This window comes from Schistocerca nitens, chromosome 4, assembly GCF_023898315.1.
Source record: "Schistocerca nitens isolate TAMUIC-IGC-003100 chromosome 4, iqSchNite1.1, whole genome shotgun sequence".
Taxonomy (NCBI): domain Eukaryota; kingdom Metazoa; phylum Arthropoda; class Insecta; order Orthoptera; family Acrididae; genus Schistocerca; species Schistocerca nitens.
This window is the reverse complement of record NC_064617.1, coordinates 776,339,135-776,364,192: the sequence shown is the minus strand read 5'-3', so window position 1 is coordinate 776,364,192 and position 25,058 is coordinate 776,339,135. Positions and strand designations below refer to the sequence as shown.

At 40.8% G+C, this 25,058-nt stretch overlaps 1 protein-coding gene across 1 annotated transcript in view; it reads left to right on the top strand.

Moving 5' to 3' along the window:
* LOC126252561 (uncharacterized) overlaps positions 1–24,839 on the top strand; it is a 261,987-nt gene extending 237,148 nt beyond the window's left edge. Inside the window, exon 9 of the mRNA XM_049953461.1 lies at positions 24,670–24,839. Coding sequence (XP_049809418.1) covers positions 24,670–24,839 — 170 coding nt within the window. The remainder of the gene's footprint in view (positions 1–24,669) is intronic.
* The last annotated feature ends 219 nt before the right edge of the window (positions 24,840–25,058 follow it).

Genomic DNA, 25,058 nt, shown 5'->3' with positions numbered 1-25,058 from the left:
GGTTGTTGCATCTGTGGGGCCCACTGAATACGTCTTTTACCCATCATGTCTTGGCCTAATAATGCTTTAATTTGCTTTAATTAGTAGTGCCTGAATGGCTACTGCGTGAGGTACATATCTGTGATAAAAATTTACCATACCAACAAACGGGTGTAATTTTTTAAAGTTTTGTGGGCACTGTAGTTGACTAATGAACTCAGTCCATTTTGTAGTAGGCTGTGCTGTTGCTGTTAACTGAATTTCAAGGAAGGTAACTTCTGATTGCCAAAGTTGACATTTATCATCATTAGCTATGACACCAGGTAAGTGTAAGGCATCAAAAACTACTTTAAGATGCTCTTCGTGTTTGTGTTGAGAAACTGAGAAGACCAAAATATCATCAAGTACAGGTAGTATAAAGAAAACTTGAAAAGTACACGGTCCATGAAGTCTTGCCAAATCTGTGATGCATTTTTAAGGCCACATGGCATGTAAAGTAATACATAAAGCATAAAAGGGTATATAATAGCCATTTTTGGTACATCGTCTTGGTTCATGGGAATCTGCAAAAAAGACTTTTTATGGATCAGCACACTGACCAGAGAGATGTCTGCTAACTTTTGAGTAATGTCCAGGGAAGTGTGTTGGGACCCTTGCTATTCATATTGTTTATTACTGACATTGCAGACAATATTAAAAGTAAAATCAGGCTTTTTGCAGGTGGTGCAGTTATCAGTAATGAAGTTGTTATAACTTCAAGTTGAACGAATATATTTCAAGGAAGACGCAATACATGAAAGTCACAGATCAAGTAAACAGAGTAAGACATGTGTACACTCTAACAGTCAAATCACAACTGAGTCCAAGTCTAGCAGCCGCTGGCTGGCTGGCCGCTTAAGTGGCGCTGCTGCTGCATGGCTGGCAGACAGCACCGCATGTAGAGGACGCGTGTAACTGCGCCGCGGCACTTTGAAAGATCGGCGAGTCACAACACTTTTCCCCCCTTTGAAATTTTTGCACAGGTCTTGATGGAGGTGGCCTGTAGATTGCTAACGTCCATAGGTGTTGTTTGACTGGCCGTAAAGACTCGGGGAGGAGGCTTCCCATACGGATGATAAGGGGTCGAGATGACAGCAGACGTGGGGGTCGAATCTGCTGGGGCCCAGTGCACCAATCTGCCCATTGCGTCAAGTCCGGTTGTTATAACAGGAGACATGGGCGATATCTCCGCGTCCATAGGAGAAGGAGACAAGTAGAGTTGCTCCGACATATGATAGTCATCTGGTTCCTGCATGGGCACGTCTCCTGGTGGCATCAGTTCTTGTGATGGTGAGAGGACTGCGTTGTGAGTAATGAGAGATTCCAGTATCCTGAGCATCAGGTAGAGCCGAAGGTGGTGTAGCGGCATCCAGAACAGGCGTTGCCGGCACACGAGGCTGAAGCTGGTCCGAATGACGCACTGCAACACCCTTGTCTGTCTGGATTTCATACAGGCGTTGGCCACGGTGTCATAAGATGCGGCCAGGACTCCATTTTGGCTGCCTGCCATATCCCCGTACCCATACAAGGTCGCCGGCCAAACAAGGGCACCCGCGGCCATGAGGAGGAAGGCCACAGAAGATGAAGTAGGGTGCAGGGCTGTCGGCTATGTAAGAGCTCAGCCGGGCTGTGGTCGCCCATGGGGGTGAAACGGTAAGAACCCAGAAATTGGAGAAGCGCATCATCAGCAGCAGAAGAAGTCAGGAGTTTCCTCATCTGAGCCTTAAATGTGCGGACCAGTCGTTCAGCCTCACCGTTTGACTGTGGATGGAACGGAGGGGCCGTGACATGCATGACGACGTGACAGGCACAAAAATCCACAAAATCAGAAGAGGCAAATTGCGGACCATTATCAGTAAGAAGAGTAGAGGGAAGGCCTTCCAAAGAGAAAATGCGAGCTAGAGCATTGGTGGTTGCCGCGGTGGTAGGCGACGTGCAACAGACAATGAAAGGAAAGTGACAGTAGGCGTCAATAACGAGAAGCCAATAAGTACCTAAAAAAGGTCCCACGAAGTTAGCATGAATATGCTCCCAGGGCTTCTCAGGCGAAGGCCATGGTGACAAAGATGAATTCGGGGCAGTGGTCTGTGACGCACAAGTGCCACAGGCAGCGACCATGTGTGCGATTTCAGAGTCGATGCCAGGCCAGTACACATGACGACGTGCCAGAGATTTTGTGCGAGAGACACCCCAGTGCCCTTGGTGAAGGAGGTGCAAGACCGAAGCACGCAAAGACGCAGGTACCACAACATGCGGCGAAGCATTTTTGGTGGAAAGGAGGATAACACCATCCCTAGCCGTGAGGCGGTAACACAAAGGGTAGTAGTTCCACAACGGATCAGAAGTCTTAGCGGATGGACGATCTGGCCAACTCTTCTGAATATAGCGAAAAACCCAGGAGAGGGTAGGGTCAGAACCTGTAGCAGCCGCCAGCCGGTCCCCGGTGATGGGGAACTCGTCCACAACCCGCTGCTCGGCAACATTCAGGTGGAAACACAAAACTTCGTCCCTATCGAATGCCAGATCAGGACCCATGGGAAGGCGAGACAGTGCGTCAGCATTCGCATGTTGAGCTATTGGCCAGAAATGAATCTCATAATTGAAACGAGACAAGTAACGAGCCCAATGCTGTTGGTGGTGTGCAGCCTTGTCGGGAAGCGATGTTGATGGATGAAACAAGGAAACAAGTGGTTTGTGATTTGTAACAAGATGAAATTTGGATCCATAGAGATAAACACCAAACTTGTGAAGAGCATAAATAATGGCCAAAGTTTTGTTGGGCATACGTGAGTGTTTTGGAGGCATAAGCAATGGGTTGTTCAGAACTGTCAGAAAAACGGTGCGCAAGGACTGCACCGACCCCGTATTGAGAGGCGTCCGTGGCAAGAACAAGATGTTGGCCAGGTCGATAAGTAGCCAGGCATGGGGCCTGTTTGAGCATAGTCTTCAATTTCTGGAAAGCTGCATCGCATGACGCGGACCAGTGAAAAGGCATGTTTTTATGCAATAGGCAATGCAACGGCTAAGCCACCGAAGCAGCAGATGATAAAAACTTGTGATACTATGCTATTTTCCCCAAGAAGGCCTGCAGTTCCTTAACAGATGTAGGGTGAGGAAAGGCATCGATCGCAGCAACAGTTTGCTTAAGCGGACGAATACCATCCCGAGAGAAACCCCAAGTACGTGATAGATGCCTGAAAAAATTTTGATTGCTGAAGATTACACTTAAGACCGGAAGTCTGTAAGACATGAAAAAGTGTGCGGAGGTTCTGAAGATGTTCGTCAGTGGTGGAGCCAGTGACAACAATGTCGTCCTGGTAATTTATACACCCAGGGACAGTGAGCAATAATTGTTCCAAGAATCGCTGAAAGAGAGCAGGGGCGCTGGGAACCCCAAATGGCAATCGTTGGTATTGATAGAGGCCGAAAGGCTTGTTAAGGACCAGAAACTGCTGGGAAGCAGCATTGAGAGGAAGTTGATGGTAAGCCTCTGACAGGTCAATTTTAGAAAAATACTGACCTCCTGCACGTTTAGTGAACAATTCTTCAGGTCGGGGCATAGGGTAAGTGTCGACGAGGCATTGCGCATTTACAGTGGCTTTAAAATCGCCACAGAGACAAATATCACCATTGGGCTTAGCAACGACAATGACAGGAGAGGACCACTCACTGGAAGTGACAGAAGCAAGACCCCTGAAGTAGTGAGACGATCCAGCTCCCGTTTTACCCGATCACGAAGGGTCACAGGAATGGGCCGAGCCCGAAAAAAATTAGGCTGAACAGTGGGTTTGAGCGTGATATGAGCTTCAAAGTCATTTGCATGGCCTAACCCAGGAGAAAAAAGGGACGAAAATGTCGTCGACAAGGAATCCAATTGAGCATAAGGAATAGTGTCAGAGACGATATTGACAGTCATCTATGGAGAACCCAAAAAGGCGAAAGGCATCGAAACCAAAAATATTCTCTGCGTTACTCTGGTCGACCACAAATATGGGAACAGTGCGAACGACAGATTTTTAAGATACCTCAGCATCAAATTGTCCCAAGAGAGAAATCTTCTGTTTATTGTAAGTCCGTAATTGCCTAGTGACAGGTGACAGGATTGGAGAACCCAATTGAAGATACATCTGAGAATTGATGATAGTGGCAGCAGAACCAGCATCCACCTGCATGCGAACATCTCGACCAAGTATTTGGACAGTAAGAAATAACTTCCCTGAAAGGGAAGAAGTACAATTGACATACAACACAGAATCAGAATCAGCATCATGTTCATGAACATCATGTATGCGGTCGGATTTGCAAACAGATGACACATGACCCTTTTTTTTTGCATTTGTAACGCACCATCCAACGTCGTGGACAATCTTCTCGTGAATGTTTCGTAAAACACCGCAGACATGAAGGAAGTTGCCATGGGTTTTGCTGCAGTTTCTTAGAGGTTGGTTTACGGTTAGGCCAAGGCTGCACTTGGGAGCGTACTGCGGCCACATCGGCCAGTGGGGACACGCCACATGCTTCGTCAACATCGCACAGAGGTCGTATTTCCCCAACATCGCCCCATGCCTCTATTTGCGCTCCAGGGGCGCGAGAAATTTCAAAAGACTCAGTGATGGATAGTACTTCATTTGCCAACTGAAGGGCACATTGCCTAACTTCTTTGTCAGGCGCCGATCGGATAATAGCATCCCGTACCATGGAATCAGCGTAGGATTCTTTATGAACTTCAGTAACAAATTGCCACTTTCTACTGAGGCCGTGAAGTTCAGCAGCCCAAGCACGATAGGACTGATTCAGTTGTTTTTGACTATGATAAAAGGCAACACGAGAGGCTACCACATGTGTTTGCTTTTGAAAATAGACGGACAGAAGTGAGCACATTTCAGCAAAGGACAAAGATGCAGAATCTTTCAAAGGAGCCAATTGTGACAACAACCAATACATTTGAGGTGAAATCCATGAAAGAAACAGACTTACATGTTTGTTCGTTCGCGACATGAAATGCTAAGAAGTGCTGTCGAAGACATTTTTCATAATCAGACCAGTCTTCCGCTGTCTCGTCATGAGGAAAAGTAGGTAGAGACAACGACGAGAGACGCCCCACGTTTGATGCCGCGACGAAATCACGAATCGCATTTGTGAGAAGCATTTGCTGTTCTATGAGACCTTGCAATAGTTGCTCTAAAGTAGCCATAGAAACATGTGGGTCAACAATGTAAAAGAAAAATCCCATCCTCATCTCCAATTGTTATAACTTCAAGTTGAACAAATATATTTCAAGGAAGACGCAATACATGAAAGTCACCGATCGAGTAAACAGAGTAAGACATGTGTACACTTTAACAGTCAAATCATAACTGAGTCCAAGTCTAGCGGCTGCTGGCTGGCTGGCCACTTAGGTGGCACTGCTGCTGCATGGCTGGCAGATAGCACTGCATGTAGAGGAAGCGCGTAACTGCGCGGCGGCACTTTGAAAGATCGGCGAGTCACAACAGGAGTACTATCTGAAAGAAGCTGCATAAATATTGTCAGATCTTGATAAGATTGGCAACTTGCTCTAAATGTTCAGAAATGTAAAATTTTGCACTTCACAAAACAAAACAACGTAGCACCCTATGACTATAATGTCAATGATTCACTGTTGGAATCGGCCAACTCTTACAAATACCTGGGTGTATCACTTTGTAGGGATATTATAGGGAATGACCAAATTGGTTCAGTCATGGATAAAGCAGGTGATAGACTTTGGTTTAATGGTAGAATACTGGGGAAGTGCTATCAGTCCACAAAAGAGATTGCTTTCAAATCATCTGTGTGACTGCTTCTAGAATATTGCTCAGGTGTATGGGACCTTTACCAGATACGACTAATAGGGGATATTGAAAGTATACAGAGAAGGGCAGCATGAATGGTCACAGGTTTGTTTAATTCATGGGAGAGTGTCACAGAGATACTGAAGGAACTAAATTGGCAGACTCTAGAAGACAGATGTAAACTATCCTGAGAAAGACTGTTAACAAAGTTTCAACAATCAGCTTCAAATGATTACCATAGGGATGTATTACAACCCCCTAAATATCACTCACATGGGGATCATGAAGATAAGATCTGAATAATTACTTCACACACAGACGCATTCAAACAACCATTCTTCTATGCTGAGGATCAGATTAGAATAATTCCTGCATGCACAGGGGCATTCAAAGAATCATACTTCCTGCATTCCATACGTGAATGGAACAGGAAGAAATTGTAATAACTGGTACAATGGGAAGTACCCTCTGCCGTGCACCTCATGGTGGTATGTGTATAAGTAGAAGTAGATGTAGACTGGTTAACTGTCTGGAATCAAGCAAGTGTTCAGAGCCCGATAGATGCTTCGCAGTCTACATGTATCATACATTTTGTACGAGATGAATGGGTGATGTCAAGAACTATCAGACTGTCTGGTGATACTGGCTTGTAATAACTCATCTGTAGCCAATTTGGCTGCATTAATTTTATCCGGAGCTAATCTATGCTGGGATTGATGTCGATTTTATGAACAGTTCCACTGCAGATAACACTGTGTCTGTACTGCACACGTGAATCTAGAGGGACTGGGGAAACACATACAGTAGGCGCACAGGCATCAGAAGAAGAAGACACTGGACTGACCCATGTTAGTTCTGGTATACATGCTGCAGGCTGCTCCGACGGTGTGTTTACACCTGTTTACGGGTGCCCCACAACCACTGACTCATCCATGGTGATAATGACAGAACTGTGAAGCTCTTCTTGAATGATCTGATACAAGTATGAACGGTCAATGATGAGCTCGTCCACAGATGTGCGAAATTTGTCACATAAAGTGTGGTTTTCTTCGTGGAGGTGAAGTGTTTCTTGTTTGAAGTCGAGATAGCATTGAGTGAGCTGCTGCAATTTCAGTGCCGATGATAGACCATTTCGAAGTAACTGTTACCCATGTTTGAAAGTGTCAGAAGAATGGATGATTTACGAGCTGGCATTCACGGAAGGCAGATGTGTGTATAGTGAGTGAACACCAATGATTCTGGCCTGGTCACATAATGTCCACTGCTGTGATGACAAAAAATTCCTCACGTCACATCAGGGGAGAGATGAAAATATGTTAGAAAATCTGACCCAGGTATGGGTTCCTTGATGTTGGCAATGAAAAACTGCCATGAAAACATATCTTCTAAACAAAGGCCCAAGTTTTGGGCATGGTTCCGTATACTGCAATATATCATTCACCACAGAGTTGGAAGGTGGGTAAATATTTCTCTGGTGTTTAGCTCACTTGGTGCGGCACTCGTTTCAGACAAGACAAGCAAATATTGGTAGTGAGTATGATCCAGGGTGTAGTGTACCACCATCGCAATGGGATGGTGTGTAACTTGACTGACTCATATGTTGAGTAGGCAGGTGAGTTGTGTTGGTGAAATGATCTGGATTATTCTTGACATTTGGGTAACCACAAGGTGTGATACAGTTGCATACTTTATTGCTGAAGTATGTGTGAAGCCAACAAAGACATGGCTGTGTTTTCTTAGCCAAGTGCAGATTGTTGTTATCAACTGGTTGTCTGTTTGTTTTGACTGGCTGGAGGTCACTGCACCAGCATGTGTTTGTGACACCATCCTTGGTGATGTCTATGCATGCTCAGTTATGCTTGGCTGCCTGCTGCCACCTGTCACAGCATGATACCTGACTGAAGCAAAGCTGGTCACTGTTGTCCAATAAGGAAATAGATTGTCGATGTTACAACACAGTGAGAAGTCTGTCTGCCAAAATTAGTTTCTTTTCTAATAACTCACTCTGATTTGAGATCATTGGCAGTTGTAACTGAGGGTGTTGATTAATGTCCAAAGGCATTTCCAGAGTCGACCATTCCTTGCAAATACCTGTTGCCCTGGCAAGATGCGGGAGGAGCGCTTGCTATGTTGTGTTTGTTGGTAGTCACGGGCATCAAAATAATATCACTTATTAATGTGGATGTGCTCACCTAGCTGGCTCAGTAATGTGACAAACTTGGAGCTGTTATTGGGAATTCAATGGTTGTAGAAATGCACTTGGTGAGAGTGAACCACATAGCTGGTTGTTTCGAGCAGAATTATGGCAGATTGGTTCCTGAGTTGAGGTGAAAAGAACTGTCGTCAAAATTCTGGTATGCATGAGGCACCATGGATGAGCTCTTGTGGGACAGCCATGATGCAGAAGGAAATTTTGCCCAAGCAACTTTTCACTATGTCTGTCTGCGAAAGTTTGCTGAACAGTGTCTTGTTGCTATGCAAATGAATAGCAATCATCACCAAATCACCCAGAAGCTTGGAGGTCAGTGCCCATTGTTTAAATGTGTGTGTGCGTGGGGAGGGATGGGGGGTGGGGGTGGGGGTGGGCATTGTCAGCATCACTGTAACTGCAGAAGAAAATGTCGCTTTCACGTTTTACACGAGCTGGAGGTTGCTCCTGTTTATGTGAAACTTAACGCTGTATAAGTTATTGTTTTGCATTTGTACTTCGCCAGCACTATAGTTGTCAGATGGTTCCATTATTGTCATGTATAAGTTGAGATGAAGACTGCAGGATGATTCTTAGTATGTGTTGATGTTCATCATGGGTTCACCACAGTGGAGAAAACCCAGATGAGGATTCTGACAATATAACGATTGTCTGACAGCATAATGATTGTAAGCACAAATACAGAATATGTATAACTTATTGCTTGATAGAAATGCATAAGAATGCATATGAATACAACTAAATCTCAGCATGAACTGATTGCAAAGGTCATCCTGCAGCAGAGCTGTGATGCTGACTGGAGAGTTTTCTTACATTAATTGACATAATAGTTGATGGGTAGCCACATGGTCTTTTCATGTTTTCTGGAAAAAGATGTAAAGAAAAGTGAAAACTTTAACAGTAAGTTTAAAAATGCACCAATACATGTATTTACTGAATAATATATACCAAACTAACTGTTATTACAACCTAAACACTTATTTTTACAAGCGCACAGAAACTAATGTCTCACGCACACAAGACTGCCAACCCCTCCAAATACTAATGTTTGATTATGATTTTTGCATGATTAAATTGTGATTTTTCAAGAGTTAGAGATGGGAAGTTTTGTGTACCCTGCCATCATGTGTAAAAGAGTAAAAGTGTTGTTTATTAATACTATGTTAGATCTAGATTGAACCTATGGTCGCTAAGAAAGAAGAAACATAACACTCAAAAGAGCATTTTCTACCAAGGAATAAAACTGTACAATAAATTGCCAAAGGAGATGTAGCTAAAACAAATGTATTTAAGAAGGCAGTTAAAAGTACCTGTTAAGCAATACATTCTATACAATGGAGGATTACTTAGATAACACAGAGTAAGGGGTTTCTAAAAAATGTACACAAATAAATAATAATAATCATAATAAAATGTCTATCATTACACATAACACCTGCACATTATACTTGTATTTCTTCTCAGGAAAACTTACTTCCAAAGTAATCTGTCTGTAATACTAACACCTTATCTTCTTTCTGAGCTCAACATCTCACTCATTAAAGAGGGATGGTAACCCAGTTTTTCAAGTTAGTAAGTGGAAAGTTATGGTACACAAAATTATCCTGACATCAACTGATAGTGTGTGTAGTGTTTGCAGTGACTGGGACTGATAAATAAATAAAAGGTGTAGCATTAACCTTTTACATTAATAAATAACTTATTTGTAAAACAGTATTGTAAACTAGAGATAAACCGAATGAGACAGCGTTGTTTTATAACACACTGCCTTGAATTTGAGAGGATGAAGCCTCCATTCTTCACCCAGCCATCCTGATTTATGTTTTCCATGATTTCCTTAAATTATTTCAGGCAAATGTGGGGATGTTTCCTACTGTATGGCCATGGGTGACTGCCTGCCCCATCCTCATCTTATTAGATGTCTAAGTGTGTAAATGTCCTTATATGTGAATTACTTTATTTTTGTCCATTTCAAATTGTAATGCCAGGATGTGTCCAATATCTTTGTAAAAGAGATCTGTGGACAAATACTACTACTACTACTACTAGAGGGTATGTTTCATATAATGCCCAGATCCAAGAGTTTGCTTAGCATATTATATTTTAGTACACATATTTGTTTGTGTTTTAGAGCTATTTGTTTGAGTTGCTCCTTGGGTAGTGAGCAGCAGTTGGAGAGTTCATCAGTAGATGTTTCTACACCATATTAAGTATGTCATGGAAATTCCAATAGGCTGCTGAAGGGGCCCACCAGAATAGACGACGTTGGCAGAATGCATTTTCAAAAACGTATAGAGAAAATTTCATAGAAGGTCTGTTAGTTTGTCTCAATGTAATTTAGATATCCACAGTGAAAGTACATTTGTATATATTCATGCAATAAATATACTTGAATGTATAATCTAGTGGAAGTTATTTATGAAGTATGGAAGAGTAAGTAATACATCAAGCTCAGAACTGAATTAACATATTTTCATAGTTTTGCCACCAAGAACCCTCTCATTTGGCAACCCTGGAATGTTTTATGAAGCTGGAATGAAAGAAGCTCAAATTGAGAACTAAAATAAAAGACAAAAATAATGTAGAAGATTTTTGCTCCATGATTAATACTATACATTTTTACATAAAGAATTTAGGATGTTTTACTATCCTCTCATGTGGTGACCCTGGTGTGAAATACAAATCTACTGTGAAGAAACTGTATTTGAAAACTGAAGAAGAAGTAGTGATTTATAAAACAAAGAAAAAATGTTATTTTCATCTAAACTTCAATCCCACTGCCACATTTTTGAAAAATTCTTTTCTTACAAGTGTGTTACGCAACATTAAAGAATATGTCGCTATTTCTACATGAAATGTGTGGATACAAATCACTAATAGCAGGCTACATAGTTAAGTATACAAGAGTTGTCATACAGTGAACAAGGCAAAGCAACTGTATGTGATAAAATTAATTACGGACTACGTTGCAACTTCAAGCGGAAAATACTCATGAAGAATAAACTTTGCATGAGACCTGAAGTGAGTTAACAGATTAATAAACATTCACATTGAAAAACTGTAATTATGTGGTGTGAATTGTGTACATCCCACACCTACACCACAGAAGAAGCAATAACATATGCAAGTAGTACAAATACTTATTTACTACATAAAAATGTATCCAGTGCTATGTACTTGAACTGAAAACAATTTTTAAATACATATTATTACCTGAAAAGAAGAAACAAAAGTGTATTTTTCTTGACAACATAAATCAACAAGCTGTTGTTAAGTGAATTAACAGGAAAATAAATATACCGTTAAATGTTTTTCAGTGACTTTTGACAACAATTATTAAATGTCAAGAAGTTTTTCAACACACTGAAGGTGATAAAAAATTTTACTCACGTGAGGTTTAACCAAAATCAGCAAGTTGAAAGTAATTATAGACAATCTGCATGCACTAAAACTTCATCAGACACAAACTCATCTTATGAGCAGAATAATTTAAGAGCGAGATGATGGAGTACACAGTAGGCGCACTCTACTAAATTAATGTAGGTGGCAGACTGCAGTCTATTGCTGACAATTTATACATGATGCAACCAAATGGTGCAGTAAGCATTCAACAGAACATCACTGAGTGGTGAGGCAATGTAGACGACATGCAGCAATTGCGGCCAGGGATGCATGACTACAGCAGATCCAGTCAGTGCTTTACATAGTACATCCCAGCAAAATTCACTTTATTATTAATGTCTTAGAATATAAACTGTGACATTTTACTTTGATATTCATAAGGAGATTGACAGTAATTGCTCTTATAGAAGGGAATATTACTTCAGAAATGATTATGCATGCAATTTTACAGCACTCACCACACATGAACGAGAGATTGTTTCAGGTAACACAAAAAATGCAGGAGTTATCTCAAATGAAAACAAAAATTATGCTCAAATAGATAACAAATTTTTCAAATAAATAACAGATTTTCAAAAATTGATAAAACACTAGCAGAGATAAGTTCTCTATTAAATGAAATGATGGACAAAGAAAGTAAAACAGTATACACGGAAAAAACAGATATGGGTTTTTGATGAAAATGTGGGTATATTCCAGCTGGCAATTCTCACAGGAAGAAGCAAAATACTGATAAATGCAATTTACACCAACTTCACTGCTAAACATGGACATACAAAGAAACATAAGCATACAATACAATTTTAAGCAACAAACTGAGCAAATCAAATATATTCTCTCTGCAGGAGCCTAAACTTGCTGCCAAAGAGTCAGTCTTGTTTTCTAACATTTTGCATGAATGATGTTAAGATCCCCTCCCCTCCCTAAGGAGTGTGGAACACTGATTGAAGGCCATGGACATACAAAGAAACACATGCATACAATACAATTTTAAACAACAAACTGGGTGAATAAAAGATATTCTCCCTGCAGGAGGCAAAACTTGCTGCCAAAGAGTCCTGTTTTCTAACATTTTGCATAATTGATGTTAAGGTCCCCAGAGAGGACCCCCCACCCCCTCCCCTCCCTACGAAGCGTGGAATACTGACCGAAGGAGGTTGCTTAAGTTCATAGCTGCTGACGTTATCTTTACACAACTGGAAGTTGCCCATGACTAGCCATGTAGTGATTGGCTGCAGTGCAGGACATGGCTGGACCATTTCTTCGCAAGAAGAATAAAATGTAGTGTTGGTGTCCCTTTCCCCTTCTCAGTACAGGTGATAATGGCTAAGGTAAGGGAGGGCCCATTAGACACATCTGCAATGAGATTGCTGGTCAGTTTTGAGATTATCAAGATATGGTGTCAGAGTGCTCAAGCAGTGGAGGTGACAAGTTAGGAGGTGTGGTATTATCTATATCATCTGTGCCAGTTGTACCTTCTAAAATGCAAGTGTGTTTAAGACTATGCACTGAGATGGTGGCTGGCTTCCCATATAGAAAAATATTGAAAAGTTGTTCCCCCTGCTTCAGTACCTCATGTAGTTCATAACACAGTGGCTGCAGTGATGGTCTCATTATGTAATATGACCTGCTTGCAGCCTCCTAAAGCCTTGTGCATGAAAATTTTTGGTGAGCTACAGAGCCGGGGTGGCGGCATTCTTGGTCATGTGATATACTGTTGCACTATCCAGACTAGAGCTGGTAGCTCTGTAGTCATTGGTGGTTGTATAAGGGAGATGAAATATGCTGGTATATTGAGTGGCTTGCTATATAAAATCTCTTTCAAAGAGCCTTGACAAAAGTCTTCTTTGAATGCAAAATGCACAGCTGAAAGAATCCAGGATAAGGATTCTGCTCACTGGCCTCCATTACACATAAGTGCTTCTTTGAGTGTTTAATGGCAGCATTCCACCAGACCATTGCTCTGTGGATGGTAAGCTAGGGTGCAATAGCCCTGGATTCTGCAAAGGTTATGTAGTTCAGGGAATAGTGTGAAGTCAAATTGGCAGTCTTAGTCTACAATTACAGATGCTGGACAGCCAAAATTCAATATCCACAACTGTACAAATGTCCTCATTTCATTTCCGCTGTTATGTCTGACAAAGGTGTTGTCACAACTGATCACAGAAGGAATATAACGGAAATATTCTGACTTCAGTAGGGGGCTGACCAGGTCGAGGTGGATGTGTTGTAACCGGCCTTTGGTTATTTTGTATCACCTGTATTTAGAAAGTGTGTATTGACCAGTCTTGCAGCACTGGTAAGCAGTATAGGTTTGAGTCCAAATTGGCAGTCTCGCTTCACATCCAGCCAGAAAAATCGCTACATAACACTTCTGCATGTGATAGTCCACGCAAGATATTGAAGATATGCCTCCTCATAGTTAGTAGGGCTATACAGTGGGGCAAGACAGTTTTGAGACTCATCACACCAGATTTGTGTGGAGGAACAAAGGGTAGGCATGCCTCACACTTTAAACTAGTCAGAGTACCTGGTAAGAGGTTGTATTTTTGCATAGCCTGCTATTGGGACTTAGCAGGTTCATCAAAGTTGATGTCAACTGATAGCAAATTTACTGGCGACAGGTAACGCTAGCCAAAAAATTTTACTTTTTTTCTGTAACTGCCATGAAAATAGGCAATCTTTATGTTTTGGGGTGTGCTGGTAACGAAAATGTCAATGAAAATGTAAGATTAGCTCTTGTTTTGCAGTTGTAGCTTTATGTTATTGCCTATATAAGCTTATGCATGTATTTGCCTAGTTTTATCCCTTAGAGGAAGGTCACTGCAGGTGTAATCACTTTGCATGGTGTTTGTGGTTTTCCGCTGGTGGATTCGCTGAGTAATGCCCAACAGTAATAGGCTAACACTGATGCACTCCACTTTCTCTGATATCTCATTTCCATGTCTGAAATTTGCTCATGGAAGTGCTCTCCTACTGTAACAGTGCAGAAGATTTTCCACAAGATCCTTATCATTTTATGGCCTCTTATATCCTAGAAAGTTTGCCGACACTTGAACAAAGACATCCCAAGCTAACTTTTCATAACCTGTCAGGATGGTTTTGAACTGCTCATCTTCATACAGTTTGCATATAATGGGACCAATGAAAATCCTATCTTTTATTTTTGCCTCACTAAGTTGAAATTTCTCACACAGATAGAGAAATATCTCCCCAGTTTTGTCTGAGGCATTAATGAAGTTTTTCAGCAGGTTCATTTTTATATGAAGAGCAGGGAAAATTATGTTCTTGGATTCGACAAGTGCTTCAAGCATAACATTGTGAGATCTGGGTTCAAGTGATTAACAGTTGGGCCAATCTTTCTTTTAATAATGAAGTGCTTTGGTATGGCTATCCCAGAGGCACAGGAAGCAACACATTTAGTGTAGCTGTGTTGTAGCTCAAGTAAAATGCATATGACTTTCAGATCCCCAGAAATCTGCCATTTAAACTTGTCACAGTTCGATCACAATAATAACTGTTTCATATTATCATATGTTTTTTCATGTAAGATGCATACTCAGTCAGAGTCAATGGCAACACATTTCCATTACGAAGTAGCACACACTTTCGACTTCCTTTGGAGGAATCAAAGAACAACCTCCACAGATCACTTTCAGTGTCTATAGCCTGCCATCAGTCACTGTACATCATTACAAAATACCAAGTTCTTTCCACTTTAGAAAACTGGAAGGAATGGTATATGGTGGTTATGGAATGCAGTCATATTTACCTTCTTGTCAAGACAAATCCGCTGTTGAAGTCTTGACATCAACAGTTCAGCTTACCTTTCAGCAATTCCAGATCTCTTACTGGGTTGTTAAGCTCACACTGTGTTATTTTGTGAATTATACACTCTTCACTACACAGAAAATCAGGATCTGGGTTTTGAAGTGAGGTGCAGCACTAGTTTAACTACCACTAGGTAATAATCAAATGGCTGTTGGTATATTAGGATACGTCAAAGATGACCATGTGTTAATGGAGTTGTCACACAAAAGTAACAATCATTCACATGGCTTGATGTCCTTGCCATATTATGGGTATAGTAAAGCCCATGGAAGATCTTTTATGATTGAGTCATGAATGAAGACTCAAGACACAGATAATCAACAGACATGAGTAGCCTTGGGCTTGTCCTGGACCCCAATTTAACCGTCAAAGTACACTCAGTACACCTTCCTAATATATGGCATTATTGGTCTCCTTTTCAATTTCGATGTAGCCTGTCCACAAATGTAGCAAAAATTGTCAGCATTGTTTACACATTTGTGAGGTGTATTGAACCACAGGCATTACAGAAGGAACACACACAATAACTGCACTTGAGTAACATGTTCTTCCAGCACATGAACAGAATACAGCTTGTAACAGACTGAAACATGCTCCACTCCTCCCTTCCTCTTCCCCTTCCTGCTACGAGCCCAGGCTACAAATAGAGACAAAATACATACAACTATTGTTGCTTGAAACTTCATCACTCTTGACTATCATCTGCAGGATTTCGAAGCTTATATGGGAAGGGATTGGCAATGAATGCTAATAAAATATAATTATAATTATATGCACCCCCCTCCCCCATGTTTTAGCTGGGAAGTGAGCTAATTTGAGTTTTTAATTGTCATTGTTGTCATCATTATGGTTGATACATTTAACAAACATATACTTCATACCAGTTACATATGGTAGTGTTTCAGCCATGACATTGTCCATGCCCTTCTAGTATTGAATACCAGTAATAAATTGTTCAATATAAACAAAGTGGCAGAAACACCATGGAGAACAGTTTTTTGCTGGATTACATATGGAATCTGTCAGTGGTCTGTGGGTATATAGAAAACAGTCTACCATTGACATCATCACTGGAGTGCTGCACTGCCTCATGTATAGTGAGCAGTTATATCATAAGCTGACCACTTGCTTTGAGACTTAGTTAGCTTCTTTGAGAAGAAATTTAATGGTTGTTGCTCATCTGCAACTGTCTGTCAAAGCACAGCTGCAATTTCAGTGGAAATCATGCGAGAGGTAATTGACAAGGGAGTTGTCATAATTGGACGGGATAATGTTGTAGTATGTAATAATCTGAGCTTAATTCTGGTGAATGTTTGTTGCATTTGAGTGATTCAAGTGAGAGCCTGCTTGCGCGTGTGTTTCTGCCAGCCAACACATCTGCCAGTGGTGCAAATTGGCTGCTGTTTGTGGCAAGTGATGTCTGTACAAATTAATCATGCTGAGAAATTGCCATAACTCATGATAACTTCTTGGGCCATGGAAGCTGACAGATAGGTTCTGTGCATTCGGTCATTGGTCGAACCCCATTTCAGCTAACAGAGTGTCCCGAAACATTACTTCAGATTGCTGATATTGCCATTTGTTCACATATATCACTATACCCTAGTGTTCAAGGATCTTGAAAATGAGTGTAAGATGTTTCTCATGTTGTTCTGGAGATGCTGAAAAAACTAAAATATTGAACAGAAATTTGAAGAAAATGCCATCAATGAAGCATTGTCACATTTGGTCCGCATTTTTCTAACCATAAAGCATGAACAGAAATTCATGGAGCCCAAATGTTATTATTATCACTGTCTTGGTTATGCCCTCAGTATCCATGGGAATTTACAGGTAAGCTTTTTTGCAGTCTACGACACTAAACATGGAAGCCAAGGTGTGATTAAAGTCTTGAATGTCCTGTATTGGCTAACTATCAGGTATTGTGTTGAGGGTCTGGTAATCACTACATAATCTATACATCCATCTTTTTTGGGAAGTAAGTGTACGGGATGAGCCCAGGGGCTATCAGACTACCTGACTGCACCAGCTTGCAGTAACCTGTTGATAGTGGGTTTAGCTTCTTGTAGTCTGTGTGGTGCCAGTTTGTGCACTTTGTTGTAGCCATGGAGTAGTGTTAATTTCATGCACGATGTTGGGCCTAATGCCACGTCTGTCATCTGGGGAATATCGGGGGGCAGAGGATTGGTTGGCACACATGGAAGATACGTGCATACTGTTATAAAATTTCACTGTAATGACCTGTATTTGTGATGAGTCATGCAGTGAGGTATGTCCTGCCAGTACATGTGTGTTATCTACTGGGCCACAGCTGGTGCTATCTCCTTCACACGGGGAATTTGGAGATGGCGATGCCGTTCATGCTTTAACAAAAGTATTTTTATATTATATTAAAAGTATTTTTATATACAACTCAAGATTCTTGTTGTGTAGCCTGAGCTTTTACTTTTTATCTCTTCATAACTTATCATCACTTTTAGTATTTCATACACTAAAACTTGATCATCATTCAGCAGTTACACACCGGTGTCATGTATAGAGATTGAGCGAGGGACTGTCAGAATAGTTTCCTATTGAACAGCTTGCGAATGTGGTGGTGGACTGCCTGTGATGCTGGGTACCACCTCTCCACTACTGGTTTGCCTGAGGATATCTCATGCTAGGTTCAGGGAGAGATGGAATCGACCAAGAAAATCCATGCCCGAGATCAGTTCTTGAACATCTATGACCAGAAGAAACTGTCATGGAAATTTCTTGTGCAGACTCAGGTCCATGGTACACACAACAGGTCTGAAAATTTCAGTAGGCGTATCATTTGCAGCACATAGTTGGACAGCAGGCATCAAAAAGTTTCATTGGTGGCTCCTCTCTGGGAAAGGTGCTCACTTCTGAGCCAATGTCAACCAGAAGAATTTATTTTTCTATTTTCTACCATCTTCTAATGTCCCTCAGAAACAGGGTAAAACTAGTTTGGCTCATATGTTTTGGCTATACGCGACTCAAGCGAGTTTGTGTTTGGATGGTTGCACAGCATGGAACACTTGCATGCCCTGTCGACAAAGCGAGCATCGAGCATGAAACCAACACAGTTGCAGTCATGTTGTGTGTGTGTGTGTGTGTGAGTGAGTGAGTGGGTGGGGGGGGGGAGGGGGGGGAGAGTGAGACAGAGAGAGAGAGAGAGAGAGAGAGAGAGAGATGCTGTCAGTGATGAATGTAGCTGTCACAGCCAGCTGAAGGTCAATGTCTTTGCTGTGGATGCTAGCAAAACCACTCTCATGAGTGCATCTGTCATTTGGGTTGCTTCAGCTGCTCGTGGCTGTGGGCAGCATGCCACATAAGGAATGTTCTGATGGGGATCATGTTTGTCTGTCCCGTCTGTGATTATCATGGTTGTAGGACTGAATAAATTCTGTCGGGGGGGGTGGGGGTGGGGTGGGGTGGGGGGTGGACTAATTTGTGTTCCACCATTTTGCTTTCATGTGAGGTAACTGCTAACATCATCTGATGCAGTAGTGTGAAGAGTCATAGCATGCTGTCTGGCATGAGAGTCGAGTTGATTTATCTATGGAGATGTCTACAAAGCTGAGATAGTGTTCTGTTGCCCAATCTTTCCTCATAAATTACTTCTCACAACTATTCCTGTGGTGTCTTCGTAAGTCAGTGGAGCAATGTCGCCTTCATGGTGTGAATTTTCTCTCAGCCGGAGGTGCTTCTATGACATCACTGATGACGTGGGTGTGCTCTCTTATGTTGCTTCATAGGGCCATGAGCTTAGAAGTACCGTCAAAGATGCCAATGCCATGTAATATGAAGTTGATAATCATGAACCATGTTGCGAGATGTTCAGTCAGTTAGTTACATGTTCCATAAATTTTTTTAGTCATTTAGTTTCATGATTCTTTGTTAGTTTACAGTATGTTTACAGTATGTGTACACACGTTTAATGTTTTTTTCAAGTCTACCAGTTTTAAAGTAGAAATATGTTCATGGAATAGGAGTTGTCTGGGAGAAATGATTCTGGGTTAGAGTTAAAACTTGCTTTGCTACCTGTCAGATATTTTCTTTACTGGGAAACTGATCAAAAATTTTTGTTGCTCCATATTGAACTCATTTATGGGCAACTGACAACTTTAATAATGGGCAATAAAGCGCATTTTTTCCTCGAGTGTTGTAGGTTTGGACATCACTATTCTCAAATTGATTGTAATGTATTATTTATGATAAATTTCATTAGTGAATATACATATTTTGATGGTACAGCTGAAATGCCTAACTCCTTGAAGAGGTGTGTACAAGACGACTGTGGGTGAGCACCACATATCATTCTCACTGTTTGATCTTCATGCTATCAATACTTTCTTTCTAAGTGATGAGTTACTCCAGAAAATTATTCCCTAAGACATTATCGAGTGGAAATGTGCAAAATATGCCAAGAGGTTGATCTGTTTCTTTCCAAAACTAGCAATTATATGGAAAGCAAAAGTAGCTGAACTTAAACTACTAACTGTTTCTTCTTGTCCGATAGATAGCTCAATAGCATCTAGATTTCTCAGAAAAAGCTGAAAGTGTCCTAAAGGGGATCTGTAGACTGTTACAATTAGCAGAGAAGTATTCTGCAGTAACAATTCACAAGCACATGGCTCTAGGTTCTGACCTGCACAAAAACTGTCATCTCATGGAATTGGGTGTACTGCTGATGGTAAACATCTTCCCAACACAATATTTCGACATCGCAAGTCAGTGTCTTCATCAGGTGTTTCCTTCAACTGGTCAACAAGCTGACTGCATGCCATATTTATGTCTGGGTGGTGTCTGGTGTTTCCTACACTGTCCACATCTGCTGCAGTCATTTCTGGTGGTATTATTTATTTCCAGGCATTCCATTTTCCGTCCTTGCCCATTTCCACTGTTTTCTCTGGTGGCGGCCATGCCAACGGATTCTGTACTAGGTCTGCATCCACCAGGTGCATTCCCAGTATTATCAATATGCTGCAAACATTTCTATGCTGTTGGCAACTGCTCTGCCTTCCTATGGTGCCCCTGTGGTTTTAGTACACCCCTACAAGGTGCACTTCCTGCCGAATCAGGCTGCTGTGGGAATTGCGTATTCTGTCTGTGCACGCCACAGCAATCTCTCACAGTGGTTGCTGCCATCTGCAGTTCTGAATTGTTTCTGCTCCTAGCATATATGGTGCCTGAGGTTTCCAGTGGTTGATGTTGTTGCCTCTCTCGTCCATTAGTGTTACACTTGTCTCCCGAGAAGGTAGTTTGCCTGGTGCTCCATATGAGATTCGAACCCATGACTTATGCTCTTGGTTGTCTGAGGTTCATTATCGGAAAAGGGAACTCTTTTCCATTGTTTCTTTTACCATATATCATCACCATTGTTTCCTTTGTAATTCCAAAGCCAGATTCCACACCATACTGAGCTGGTACCTGCTTCCCAGCTGATCAGGTTCTCTGCCTAACATCTTGATTTCAATATATTCTGTAATCACACTATCCAAAAATCTTGGGGTCTGAGCCAGGATCCTGGGTTTATCATAGTGCACGGTGTATCAAGTTCCAAGCAATGTTCTGCTATTGCTGATTTTGTTGCCTGTTGTAGCCTGGTATGTGTTTGGTGTTCTTTACATCTTATTTCAACTGTTCTGGTGGTTTGACTGATGTAAGACATACCACATTCACATGGTGTATGGTAGATACCAGGCTTCCTTAACCCCAGATCATCTTTGACTGTTTCAAGGAATGCCCTGATCTTGTTTGGCATGCAGAACACATTTCTGATTTTGTGTTTTTTTGGGATCCTGCTGATCTTAGCAGATATAGGCCCTGCATATGGTAGGAAAGCTACTAATGTGCCATCTGTGTTCCTTTTCACCAAAAAAATCAAAGATATCGTTCTCTAGTTCCACTGTGAACTATGCTACGGTGTCTAGAGTTCAGATGGTCATGGAATTCATCCAGTCTTTTCTGACCATGTGCCCAAATGACAAATGTATTTTCAGCGTACCTGCTGAAACAGGTCACCTGGCAGACAGCAGCTTTAAGTGCCTCATCTTCAAATCCCTCCATAAACAGATTTGCCACTACTGGTGATAAGGGTCTGTCTGTTGCCACTCCTTCGGTCTTTTCATAAAGTTGGCCTCCACACAGGAAGTAAGCTATGTTAAAATATGCATGAAAAGGTCCAACTGCACTCCATCAAATCCCTCACTTCTTAAACTGAGATCATCCTGAAGCGGTGTCCTCATGAATAAGATACAACCTCAAAGCTAACCATGGGCATATGTTGCAATTCATTTCTCCATGCTAACCCTACATGAAAATGATGCTAGTCTATAGTCCCTGATATTTAACTTCTCCATTCCTGTAGTTACATGGTATTTACAGAGGTACATGGCACCTATCACTTCAGTGTTTTCTACATCTTCTAGACATACAAGAAGCTCATCTGTCTTGTTTTTCAGCCCACTAATGTTGTGATGAAACAAATTAATTTTACTTTTCTGGAAACTATTACATATATTGTAGTCACATCTGTTCTAATTTCTTTTATTGTAATTTGATTATTTGAAGGGCAGTATTTTAGGGTCAAAACTATGTTGTATATATGCTCCACATAAATTCTGTCACTGATGTGCTGGGTCATATGGTCTCTGGATGACAGTGGGCCAGATCTCTGGGACAATTCATAGCATGAATGGCAACCTGAGAAATGGACGGCAACCTGAGAATCTTCTTGCATGGCCCAGGCAGCTGGCCCCACATGAGGTTACGCATGTATTCAGATGGGTTGTGTCCAACATGGATGGACTGGTAAAATCATGTGAGGTGATGCTGTATAGACCTGAAGTAGTTGGTCGAATATTATCTTGTTGGCGTGAGAAAAGATTGAACTCATCACTGAAATCACCAAGGAGGCTGAAATTCATTACACATTGTTCATGCATGCGTTGATCATTGTTTTAGTTGATAGTATGACACAGTATAATATCACTACCATGTTTCACACATAACATAGGCAGATATGGGTAGTACAAGGCATCATGCAAGCCACTGTGTGGGTCGCTGTTTTGTCCAATTTGTTTGTCAATGTGAAAATAGTGAGACGGGTCCATTGACGAAGCGAACACAATCCAACAAAGTACACTTTTTATGTTGAAGTAGCAGCTGCCGTTTGATGCAGGGTCACCATTGTGGGTATTCCATGTTTGCAGGAAGAAGCAGAAAGCCAGTAAAAGCACTAACTTTATTACTAAACATAGAACAAAACACATGCATTTGGTACAACTGTAAACAACAAATTGAGCGAGTCAAATGTATTCTCCCTGCAGAAGACTAAACTTGATGACAAACAGACTTGTTTCTTAATATTTTACATCATCAATGGTGATGTCCCAAAAAAGGTTTAGATTTTGTTTAAGAACACACTGAAAACAATATTGAACATTCTGATACTGCCAGCTCAATACAGGTTGTTCCAGCAAATGAAGAAAAACTAATGGACACAGAAAATACTTTACAAAAATATTGAAGCTAATAATGCAGAAATGGTTATAATATTTAAAAATGGAAGGAAACCACAATTGGAGGAACTACAAGTACTTATGCTATCTTTTGGTAATGATGAAACTGTCTATAATCATGATCTGATAGATAATAAGCCAATTTCATCTAATAACAGGCTATTTCCTGATTTTTACCTTCTATTCCTTCTGAGAAATTACTGTCATGTGGTAGTACTGAGAGTGTGCCAGCTCCTGGCTATGTTGAGATTAAATCACTGTGTGATACTACTGAGGACTTGCCACCTTCTGTTAATACTAATAATAATTTACCAGCAGTTGCTAAAACCAACAATACCCTTAGCTATTAGCAATAATTTGTTATCATCTGGTATTACTGATAACTTACTGTCTATAGTAATGACTGTGAAATTGCTACATTTTTTAATTCCACAGTGGTTATTATTGAAGTTCTGCTAAATGATACTATTAACAATAGCTTATGTTACTGCTATATAAGTTAGGTTGGAATCCCATTACATATCTTTAATGACAACAGAGATACAAATACCATAATTCACAGATGAATATTCACGTCAGCTATCATTGTCATGAGTCGAATACGCAATTAGATGATTAAAGGTTTCAGCAGAAGAAAATGCTAATTCTCAATTTCAAAAGGATTAGTGTGATTACATCAACTGTAACACATAGTTCTATTTGTGCAGCTAGAAAGAACTGCCTATTATGTAAACTGATTTGTGCATTGTATTCATGTTCTTGTCTTTGAATTTAACCATCATATAACATGGATTACTGTAACTCAAAAGGACATTCATCTGGGCTAGCAGTTTCTTCTCCCCGTCTATAAGAATACAAATACCTGGGTGTAAAAATTTGTGGGAGTATGAAATGGAATGATCAAACAGGTTCAGTAGTAGGTGAAATAGGTGTCAAATTTCAGTTGCTTTGTGAGATTGCTTCCAAAAACGCATGTGACACATCCTGTGTGCAGACCCACACAAAATAGGAATATCAGGGGATATTTAATGTAGTCCTATACAAAGAAGGGCAGAAAGTTGGGTTACAGGTTTGTTTGACTCAAGGCACAAGGAAGTCACTGAAATGCTGAAGAATGTACCATGGCAGATGCTTGATGGTAGCTGTCAGATATCTGACAAACACCTATTTGCAGATTATCTGGAACCAATACTAAGAGAGTAATCTAGGAATATACTACAGCCTCTTGTATATCATTCCCATGGAGATCACAAAGACAAGATTACACTATTTACAGTGTGAAGAGAGGCATTTATGCAGTCATTTTTTTTGTATTCCGTATGCAAATCGAATGGGAATAAAGCTTAACATGTGGCACAATGTAAAGAAACCTGTGCATGCATTTCACAGTGGTTTGCAGAGATATAGATGTCTGTTTATTGTGTGACCTGGACACTACTTGTGCTCATTAGGAGTTTGGGATAGCAACTGTGTGTATGCCTGTGTGCAATTGTGACATTTACTTGAAAATGAGGATTCTCTAAATTACAACTGTAATAAAGACAATGGCCATAATGAGATTTTCACTCTGTGCTGATATGAAACTTCCTGGCAGATTGAAACTGTGTGTCGAATCGAGACTCGAACTCGGTAGTTCGAGCCTCGGTCTGGCACACAGTTTTAATCTGCCAGGAAGTTTCGTTAATGGCCATGTTTAGCAGTTTTCTAAACATTAGCTTGTGGCGATTATCTTTACTTGGTTCTTTGTTGTTGTACATCCGGTATTTTCCAGTATTGTGTAAACAGTTTCTAATATCTGTATTTAATAGAGTCGTTATTAATTAACAAATAAGATACAATCCAGTACAACACACTCCATATATTACAGGACTCAGTGGATCTGCAACTGCTGGTGCCAGTGTGGGTGCAATTGTTGGAGTAGCTTTAGTGATAGCTGGTGGATGTTTTATCAGATACAAGCGTAGAAGAATGCATCAGTCACCACTCAGTTTTCGTTACCAGAATAATGATTCCCACCGTTCTTCCAACAGTTCATAATTATCAATATTTTTTAATTTACTTCTGAATGTAACATATAATTAAAGAGTAATTAAAAAGTAATTAATAAGTGCTACATCAAAAAATATTCTGTAACATACTGTTGACATGCTATGTACAACCAAAGGTAATTAAAAAAATAGTTAATAAAAACTACATATACTGCTTTTATAAATTAGTATAATAATAGCATATACTGCAAATATATACCCTGAATAA